General features: G+C 38.8%; 1 protein-coding gene across 1 annotated transcript; it reads left to right on the plus strand.

Annotated features, from left to right (window-relative positions):
* Positions 1 to 4,721: 4,721 nt before the first annotated feature.
* Positions 4,722 to 5,630, plus strand: LOC116859341 (olfactory receptor 140). The gene has a single exon (XM_032844562.1). The coding sequence runs from the start codon at positions 4,722 to 4,724 to the stop codon at positions 5,628 to 5,630; it is 909 nt and encodes a 302-aa protein (XP_032700453.1).
* Positions 5,631 to 11,274: the final 5,644 nt, after the last annotated feature.

Raw genomic sequence — 11,274 nt, forward strand, 5'->3', positions numbered from 1 at the left:
AGAGTCAAGTAGAGTATTGACATCACTATATTACAAATGAGGAAACTGAGGCTCCAATTGGCTGTTTGGAGCTGCTGAGACCTCCATGATTTGATGGCTATTTTAAACTCTCAGGATCCAGTAGTGTTAAGAACATGCCATCAGACCCAGACTTGGATTGTCCCAGTCTCATATAGTGAGTCCTCCACCCATTTGGAATTGAGATAAACTTCTTTTACATGATTTCTTCACCTGTCCTGTGCCAGCCTTTTTTATTTCATAAGGATATAAGCAGACAGATAATACAGAGTGCTCTCAAGCTCTTTCCTAAAAAGACTGAGCTTCTTTTTAATCAGAAATATATTCTCAGCCATGTTTCTCCGTGAGGATCATTGGATTTACCTGGCAGTTGTCCAGCACCATCTTCTGAGATTCTGCAGCATTCTGTAAAAGCAATTCTTGTGATTCATTTGACTTTCTCTGCTTATGAATCTCACAATTATGGCTGAGGACTGGAAGCATCAACACTGGTCAGTGCATTGAAATTTATAAGCCCAATCCACAATTTGGATATCAAGCTTGGAGCTTAGATAGTAAGAAGGGCATGGTAGAACTTGAAATAAAGGGGATCTAAGGTCAGGAGGGCTCGGATAGGGTGGGGAAAGTGGTGCAGCAGAGGGAGACCGGTGGTGGGGTAGGATGGGGCAGATGGTGGGGAGGCCTGAGTGCTACCAACCAGGGCCCATGAGGTGGAGGCAGCAAGAGACCCAGGTGAACCTTAAGTTTATCTGTGTAGTGTGAGACAGACAGTAGGTGGTGCTGGGGGAACTGAGGTTAGCATTTGTAAAAGTTAAGGGTAGTTTACATCTTAAATCACATCCAATTTGGGGTAGGACTCTTCTTCATGCTCATCCAACTCTTATTCTATCACAGCCTGAATACCTTACACTCTGTGAAATGGGGACCAAGCTGACTTCAGCTTCTGCTTCCTCAGCCACCAGCCCATAGTATCTGTTGATTGAATGAATGAGTGGGCATACCTTTAAACCTACTGTGAATCCAGGGGCCTGGGGATAAACTCTGAATTTATATGACTCACAAATAATTTGAATGTGAAAGTCTGCTCATGTGATAGTAGATCATCTTTCAAGGTGAATGCAGAATGTTTAGAATTCTTTGTAACAGCTGAGATAACTAATCTTGGAGATGCACAGGCCAGAATCAGTGGGTTGGTGGCCAGGGCCTTAAAGGAGTCATCTGGACTAGAGAGGTCCTTGAGGGTCATTTCTGTGGGGATAACAGGGGAAAAAGTGAAAACAGATTTTATTCCTCTGGATAGAACAAGGAAGAGGAAATGAAGCACAGAGAGGCTAAAAACCTGCTCAAGGTCGCACCATTAGGAAGTGTCTGAGATAATGGGGAGGTTGTAAAGTGGGTGCAGCTGCTCATGAATGCAAGGAAGAAGTTGTGTTGACTAATGGGCTCAGCCAGTTACTGCTGATAGCATTAGGCCACACCACCAGCTCTCCTCACTTGACAGGGAGGAATACTATGGCTCAGGAAGATAAAGGGGATTTTCCTAAGTCTCACAGTTACCAGAGAAGAGTCAGCACTAGAACCCAGACTTCTGACTCCTGTTGTACTGCTTGGAAGAGAAAGAAGCTAGAAACTCTCTGTCAGGGAATGGCATGGTGAATACCGTGTGGGTTTGACATCAGAGGGAGCTGTGGTCAAATTCTGTTCTACCACTTATAGCCCTGGGATAGTATGTAGGAGAAGAAAATTATTGATATTTAATTTTATCATCTGCAAAGGAGAAAATAAAACCCACTTTTCTATTTCATTGTAATGATGAAACAGTGTGATGCATAATAAAGCACGGAGTTACACATTCAAAGAGATCCAATTATACAGACTTAAAGTTTTCTCTACCAGTTTCAACAACTGCTTTGACAGAACACTCAAGAGCTGGCATCTAAGGGGCTGAGATTTAGAAACCCTGATCATTTATTAGTTATTTCTCATTTCCCTCTAAGTTACTCTTTGTAGCTTTAACAATTTCTGAAAGGGAAAAATATATTTGATAGTAAAACACTGGAAGTTGTTCAACATTCCAGTGGTCAAACAAATACAAATTTAAAAAAGTAAGAAGAAGTTTAGCAAAAAATAAATCCTGATATCCATTATTAGCTGGGGTGAAAGAGGTAATCTATATTTTGGTGTCAGTTATATAAGTTGGGGACTGCCTTTTTTGCTGAGAGATATCAAAAGTCTTTATAATATCTATATCCCTCTGTTTAGTCTATAAATCTGAGAAATTATCCTAGGGACCCAGAGATAACTTAATGCACGATGAGGTTTTTTTGTGGTATTAGGAAAAAAATGACTATTATTATGTACATTTACTTGACAGAATAATGGGCAATCATTAAAACAATGCCTTATAATAATATGGGAAATGTTTATATTCATCAGGATAATATATTAAACATATTGTGTGATTTCAAAAGTGTCAATGAAAAGTGAACAAAAATCTGTAGATAGGAGAAAGAATTGAAGTAAAATATACTAGAAAATTGGCAAGAATTTTTTTTTTTGGATGGTGGTACTGAGTAAGTTTTTTCTCTTTTAAATATTTTCTAAACTCTGTCTACTCAGCATGAGTTATCTTTGTAATTACTTCCCTCCCTTTTCCTAAGAGGATCTGCTGATACATAGCCTTAGCAAAAACCAAAGCTAGTAGCTTTGTCTTTCCTTGTGCTCCTTTTGTCCACTCTGTGACTGAGCAATCTGGGTTCTGAAGTGTGTGATGTTGTAGTAGAGAGGGACAGACTGGGGAGTCAGGAGATATGGGATCTGTGTTTAGTCTGCCACAACCTAACTTCTGTGACTTGGGTAAGCTATTTAACATCACTAGATCAAAATGTTAGCACTTGAAAGCCAAAGATGTTTACACCAGCTTATCATACCAAAAAACTAACCTTAGTGACTTTTTAGAAAAGAAAATGGAAGTGATGTTTCAAGAGGTCTCCTGTAGCCCATAAATGGATGAGATCCCTTATTTGTTTTTGAACCCATTCACTTAGGATTGTGGGAGTTTTCCAAATGAGAGAAAATATTTTGAAACATTTTTTTTTTCTCCCTGCAGGAACTTTCTTTAATCCTATCTAGGCATTAAACATATGCATCATTCAAAGCAGGGGAAAGAGGACCAGATGATGCAGAAGGACAGACCAGACGACTTGTTAAGAATACTATTGGTTCTATCAGTGTACTATGTTAAAAAGTAATTAATTCTGTTAAGAACTTATCAACCTCCTTAGATCCAGGTATTGTACGTTTCCTTTTTTTAAAAAATTCATTTAGCAAATAGTCATCACCACTGTTTTAGGTCTGGCGATATGGATATTAAACACAAAAAATCCTCTTTCAAAATACTTTAAGAATAGGGTGAGAAGATAGAGGGAGACCAGTACAACATAGTGTGTGTGCAAAGAGTGTGTACAAAGAGCTAGGATAGAGATATGATCTGGGTGCTGTAGGAATACAGTGCAAGTCCTTATAATCTAGCTTGGGGTGGGGGAAGAGACCATCTTTCTTATAGAGATGATATCTGAGCCTAGTTTTGGAGGATGTATGGGAGTAAGCCAGTAGAATTGGGAAAGATTGGAGGAATAGCATGTAAATGGCAATGAGGTGTTAGTGAGTGTGACTTGATCACGGAATTTAGGATAGTTTAGTATGGCTAAAGTATATGGTATTGGACAAGGATGGATAACACAGGTAGGTCATTAAGTTCCAGGGACTTGTAATGAGATTAAAATGCTTAGATTTTATCTTGAAGCTAAAGAGGAGCTTTTGGAGGATTTTAAGCTGGATGATGACATGATTGAATGATTGAATTTTAGACATATTACTGCCTATAGTGTGGCTGATTGAACAGGTGTCTGGGTGAGATATGAGGCAGGAGAGAACAGCTATGGTGTTATCGGAGCAGCCATCAGATTATTTTGCTAATTGATCTAAGTCTAGTGCTGAGAACTATGATTGGGGTATTGTAGGTGCTCAGAATGTTCTGGAATAAATGGATGGATGCATGGATGAAAGTTAAGGAACAAGATTTGACAAGGTGTGGTGATGAATTTTGAAATTATGAGATGGATTAGTAAAGGGAGAAGTCAAGAATGACTTACTCCCATGTTTGTGGTGGGTGTTGGAGGAAATACAGAAGGGGGGCAAGTTGAGTTAGGATTGAGATGAGGAAGTCAGTTTTTGAGGAGATGCCCATGTGCATTGCTAAGTGCAACTGGGAATTGAAAATGTGACTCTAAAAAAAGCAACAACAAAAAATATTTGGGGAAATTATTTTCCCATAAGTGGTTATTTTTAATAAACTAAAATTTATATATATTACAGGTTTTGTTACCAAAAACCCCATGAAGATATTTTCAATCAGAAAATAGAATTCATTCTCATTGGTTAAAATGCAAGAGATGTAATATTTTAGGAGTTGTTTATTTTTTCTGCTATTTAACTTTTTACTTAGTCAAAATTATTAATTAGAAATGCAGAAAATGATTTGTATTATTAGCAGGTTCCTGCTTTGAGACTCAGGATTTGGGATAATGCTATTCCACAAACACTGATTTCCCCCAACTTTCTGAAATTTCTTGAAAGAGGTAGTAACAAATTATTCTTGGTGAATCTCTTTTCACTCAAGTCCTTGCTATAGCTCAGGATTCATGGATAGTCCACGAAACATCACGGAATTTTTCATGCTGGGACTCTCACAAAACTCTGTGGTGCAGAGAGTTTTATTTGTATTCTTTTTGATTGTCTACCTTGTCTCTGTTGGAGGCAACCTACTTATCATGTCCACCATTATCGTTAGTCCCACCTTGGGCTCCCCTATGTACTTTTTCCTCTCATGCTTATCTTTTATTGATACTTGTTATTCCTCATGTATGACCCCAAAACTCATTGCTGACTCCTTGTATGAGGGGAGAGCCATCTCTTTTGAGGGCTGCCTGGCTCAATTCTTTGTTGCGCATTTACTGGGAGGAACTGAAATCATCCTGCTCACAGTCATGGCCTATGACCGTTATGTAGCCATCTGCAAGCCCCTGCACTACATGACCATCATGACCAGGCATCTCTGTGCCCTGCTGGTGGGCGTGGCTTGGCTGGGAGGCTTCCTACATTCACTGGTTCAGCTCCTCTTGGTCCTTCAGCTGCCCTTCTGTGGCCCTAATGTGATTGATCACTTTGTCTGTGACTTGTACCCGTTGATAGAACTCGCCTGTACGGACACTTATGTCATCGGTGTGCTGGTGGTCGCCAACAGTGGTGTGATCTGCCTGTTGAACTTCCTCATGCTGGCTGCCTCCTACATTGTCATCCTGCATTCCTTGAGGTGCCATGGTGCAGAGGGGAGACGCAAAGCCCTGTCTACCTGTGGGGCCCACTTCACTGTTGTTGCCCTGTTCTTTGTGCCTTGTATATTTATTTATATGCGGCCATCGTCTACTTTGTCCATAGACAAAATAGTGGCTGTGTTTTATTGTATTTTGACACCCATGTTCAACCCCCTGATTTATACACTGAGAAACGCAGAGGTAAAAGATGCCATGAAAAATCTATGGAAAAAATGAGCAGTTGTGGATAGAGGATACAGGTACAGCAGGGAAAGAAATAACCAGTCATTCTCAATAAGAATTCATGTTCTCATGATGAGAGCTGTGAGATTATAAAAATTTTCAGAATAAAACTGATTTGAATGTTTAAAATTATGTCTAATCTATTCATGTCCTATGTTACTGACCAGACAAATTATTATATGCAACTTAAATTTCTTCTTAACGGTTTACACTAAATTGTAGGACATGAAAGTACCATCTTTCTCTCCCTCACCTTTGTCTGAGATGGATCCTTCATTAGCCTGGGGTACTAATGATGAGTAGAATCCCCTTATTGAAATGTTACTAATCTGGTCCTCCAACTCTGCACATCAGAATATTGATCAGAGTAGTTATGATGGTTCATTTATACCTGTTTCTGTCTATAATTTTTTTCAAGATTTTACTGAAATATAGTTTAATATGATCTTATTACACTTAAAAACATTCTGGGAAGAGTCCAGTCCATCAGCTTCACAAAATTGCCGGGAATCCACAGCAGAGTAAAGTCAAGACTACCTTTATTGGCATGTTTCAGACAGAGACTGCTGCTCTGGCTGGGTCTTGGACAGAAGAGCACAAGGTGCAGAGAGTGACTGGGTCTGGGGAACATTGGGAGGGGCTCAGCGGTCTCCGGTTGCCCTGAGATGGATGTTGTCCTACAGCATAATCTACACTTCCTCTTCATCTTCCATGTGGATTCTTAGATGGTGATCCAAGGCTTTCCTGCCATGAACAGTTTTGAAGATGCAACCTGGATACCAACAGTTGTTGAATGTCCTTTCTGTAGGCATCCCTCTTGGTTCCCTTGACCCTTGGGAAGAACCAAGGTAGAGGCTTTTTGGACATTGTTGCTGTCTGTGGAGGGACAAGTTGGTTTTAGAACAGTAATATTGGAAAGAATCTACAGCTTGGGACTCTGAGAATACAGTAAATAAAATTAGGGATTGCTGAACTCAAATCATGAAAGTGCACAGAATAGGTTTATACTAAAGTTAATATAACTATCATATGTTGTGAAATTCTGCAATTAATGTCTAAACATTACGTCCATGTGACCACACACATACACATATACAGAAACTATTGAGCATTGACTTGTTACATCGGTTTACAAATGGGGTCTCATATTGTCCTCATAAGAAGTTGACATGGTTTTCTTTTTAAAAATGAAGAAAATGTATTCACAGAGGTTGATTTACTTAGCCAAGGTTGAGCTGGAATTTAAAGCCAGATCTTTCTGTTTGCCTTCAATTATGATCTTACCAAAATGCATAGTGCTTTACTATCTACAGATCTTCCTCTGAATGTATTATTTTGTGTTTCCTGCTTGTAAATTTCCTGTTATCAATCTTATTATAATCTCTGATATGCCCTTGCCCAGATTTATTTCAAGTTCAGAGTCACTATTCAGTATAACATCCAGGAGGCTGTGATTCTCTCTAATCCACTTGATAAAATGCTTGCTCCTGGTCACTTGTTACTGTGGAAAGGCTTTGCTTTCCATTTGTATGTCTTATTGTAACTTGAATCTTTTGAGTTCTCTGGTCACTGTCCCAGGTATTCTGCTGGAGGGCTCTATTTTATTGATAATACAGTGAAAAGAATTTTGTAAAAGTTTCTTTGGCAGGAAGAAGTCTATAGACAAAAGTAAAAAAAAAAACAACTCACTAGATGTGATAACATTTCTTATGCAATATTTTTAAGTATTTTTCCTGGTTTCCATAGCTCTTAATTTCACTGTTTCATATCTAATGCCAGTAGCTACACGTTCCCCCACAATCTTATGTTCCATGGTACACAGATTATGTTCATTGGTTTAAACTGGTGGCATTTGTCTATATTTGTTGTCATAGAAAGTGTTTACAACTTGAGACAGAACTTAAAAGTCAGGTTATGAAACAACACATGGCCTGGTGATGTAAAATTTTGTACCTTGTAATCTGCCTGTGCAGGTCTGGATAGGGATGTGTATTTTGAAGTGTTTATCAAAATGGCAACAGTACTTAATTTTGTGGTTTGATTCTATTTTACTTTGAACTTTTACCCATGTATTTTTAGGTATTTCTTTTTTTTTTTTAAAAAAGATTTTATTTACTTATTTGAGAGACAGAGATCACAAGTAGGCAGAGAGGCAGGCAGAGAGACAGAGAGAGGAGGAAGCAGGCTCCCTGCTAAGCAGAGAGCCCGATGCGGCGCCCGATCCCAGGACCCTGAGATCATGACCTGAGCTGAAGGCAGAGGTCTAACCCACTGAGCCACCCAGGCGCCCCTAGGTATTTCTTTTTAATGTTCAATAAACATACATGATTTCCCCCAAACAACAAAGAGACATTATGAACAGAATTTACTGGAACTCATAAATAAACTCAAGCTGGTTCTTTGATAAAAAACAGCATCCCAGATGATGTTCTAGATTCTACAGGCATCACACTGAATAGAATCACACTCAAATCCTATCTTCAAAAAAAGACCTAGTTCCTGGGAATTAAAATTAGAAAGCTCATTAACATAATGGATTTTCCTTTTAATAGGCCAAAGGAGAAAAACTGTATGATTCTCTCAGTATATTGTGTTAAAGTATTTTATTTCAGCTCTCAAAGCTATCCTGACAGTGACTGCAATTCTTTTAGCTCCTGGAGGTGATTTAAAATTAGAAAGCTCTGGCAAGTCACGTTTTAGGAACTTTTATTAGTTATTTTATCCCTCACCCAATAAGAGTGGGGCAGTGTCCCATTCCAGAACACCCAACTCAGAGTGTCTTTCTTAAGATTTTTGCCTCTCTGCCTCAGAGCAGTGAAATGTGTGAATCTGAACTCAAATTGCATTCCAAGGTCTTTGAGAATGGCATTATAGGATAGACCACTACTCAAGTCCCAGACTGGACATAGGGTGGCCTACCTTTGAGAAAGAGCAGAAGAACACTCTGGAAGATTTGCTAACTGAACTGACTTTGGGATCACAGCCCACAGAAGATGGGTTGGAAACTGCAACCTGAAACTAGCAAGATTAATTTCCTGCTAAAATTAAAAGTTCAACATTCTCAATTTTAAAAAGATCAGGTATCATTACATAATATTCAAAATATCCAAGATACAATCTGACAATACTCAACATACAGCCAAGGAGGAAATCCCAACCTGCAAGTGGAAAAAAAAAAATCCCAGCAGACTCAATGACAAAGATGGTGGAATTTTCAGACAAAGACTTTAAAGCAACCATTATAATCATGATCCTATAGTAAGGGTGAATGTATTTGAAACAAATGGAAATGTAGAAAGTGTCAGCAAAGCAATAGAGATTATAAAAAAGAATGAAATTGAAAATTGAGAACTGAAAGATTCAATGGCCAAAATAAAGAATTCACTGGCTGGGCTCAGTGATATAGTAAGAATATAAAAGAAAGGTGAACTTGAAGATAGATCAACAGAAATTATCCAATCAGATAGATCAATAGCTCTATCAGTAGAAATTATCCACAGAGAGGAAAAATTTACAAATACTGGACAGGGTATTAGAGACTTGTGGGACAATACCAAAATGTCCAATATTTATGTAATTAGAGTCTCAGAAAAAGGAGGAGAAAGAATGTGGCTCAGAAAAAAATGTTAAAAAAATAATGGCTGAAAACTTCTCAAATTTGGTGAAATATATAAACTTAGAGATTTGGGAAGCTCAGTAAATCTCAAACTGGATGAACTTAAGGAAATCCACCCAAGACACAACATAATCAGACAATTAAAAAATCAAGACAAAAATCTTTGATTCATAAAGTGGGACACCCATAAAACCACAAAGGAGTTCAAGAAGTAGATTTCTAGCCCTCCCAGGATCTCTTATATCTTTCCATTCATATGTCTTTCTCTGCCCTTAAAGGTCAACACTAAGGTGACTTTTGTGATAAAACTTTTTTGCTTTTCTTAATACTTGTATATTTACCACCTATGTACACATCCCTAGGTTGGCTTATTTTACATTTTAAACGATGCAATCATATATACAATCATTGACTAACTCTGGATTCTTTGGCTCATATTGTGTTTGTAAGATTCATTCATGTTGTGATATCTGTCATTCACTTGTTTTCATTCTGTTAGTCAGTTGTATAAATATACCAACACTTTTTACCCATTCTGTTAATTATGGATATTCAAGTTACCAGTTTAATGGTATTACAAATGGCTCTGTTAAGAGTCTTGGTGATGTATCTTTCCATGTAAGCTGCATATCTTTCTCTAGGTTTATACCTAGTGTTTCTGGGTCATTGGTTATATGTATATTTATATATATCCCGTGTATACTTAGAAAACATTTATACATTTGTACAAGCAGCATAGAGAGATACCATTCCTCTATATTGAAAATAAACACTTGGTATTGACCATCCTTTTAGTTTTAGGCACATAGGGGAAGCCTTGCAGTGGTATTTTGTTGTGGTCCCATATTTTATTTTCAGATGAGTCCTACCCCCTTAGATGTTTATGGGCCATTGGTTATCTTCTTTGCTGAAGTGCTGTTCCAATCTTATGTGGTTGTTTTATCTTATTGATTTGTAAGAGTTCTTTTTTTTTTTTTTAAAGATTTTATTTATTTGACAGACAGAGATCACAAGTAGGCAGAGAGGCAGGCAGAGAGAGAAGAAGGGAAGCAGGCTCCCTGCTGAGCAGAGAGCCTGACTCAGGGCTCGATCCCAGGACCCTGAGACCATGAGCTGAGCCTAAGGCAGAGGCTTTAACCTACTGAGCCACCCAGGTGCTCCTAAGAGTTCTTTTTTAAATGATTTTATTTATTTATTTGACAGAGAGAGGGGGGAGAGAACACAAGTAGGCTGAGTGCAGGCAAAAGGAGAAAGAGGGAGAAGTAGGCTTTCCACTGAGCAGGGAGCCTGACAGGCTCAATCCCAGGACCCTGGGATCATGACCTGAGCTGAAGACAGCTGCTTAGCTGACTGAGCCACCCAAGTGCCCTGAGATTTGTAAGAGTTCTTTGTATTTTCTAGATCAGTCCTAGTTCTGAGAAGCAGAAGGTAAGACAGAGTAGATGTGCAAGAGATTTCCTGGGGAAACACTGGTGAGGGAAGGTGGGAGGAACCATCCAGAATGGCACAGATCCCACTCTGTAATGGAGAGCTGAGAAAAGGAAGAAAGAAACTTGTGAACTGCACTGCAGTTCTAAGAAACAAGACTTAGGGAGTTCTTGAACTAAAATGAAGAATAGTGGGGTGCCTGGTGGCTCAGTAGATTAAGTGTCTGACTCTTGATTTCAGCTTGAGTCATGGTCTTGGTGTCCTGAGATTGAGCTCTGCATCAAGCTGGGTCCTCAGTGTGGGACCTGCATGAGGTTCTCTCCCTCTGCCCCTCCTGCTTAAAGGACAGTGATCCTCTTCTCTCAGCTTTAAGGGGGAAGATGAAAGACCTGTGCCTAAAACATAGAAGATGTTCAGTAAACGCTGTTGATTCTTCCTGATGTTCTTCAGTCAGCAATTTTTCTAAGGACACTGACCCTCCAGTATGAGTTCTTTAAATATCCTAATTCCCCTTTTCTCTTGATGATTTATACTTTTTCTCTCAAGATACCAGAAGGACATCGGGCATTTCTAAGAGGTACAGGAGAAGTCACT

This window comes from Lontra canadensis, unplaced genomic scaffold (assembly GCF_010015895.1).
Source record: "Lontra canadensis isolate GAN:19392208 unplaced genomic scaffold, GSC_riverotter_1.0 scaffold154, whole genome shotgun sequence".
NCBI lineage: Eukaryota > Metazoa > Chordata > Mammalia > Carnivora > Mustelidae > Lontra > Lontra canadensis.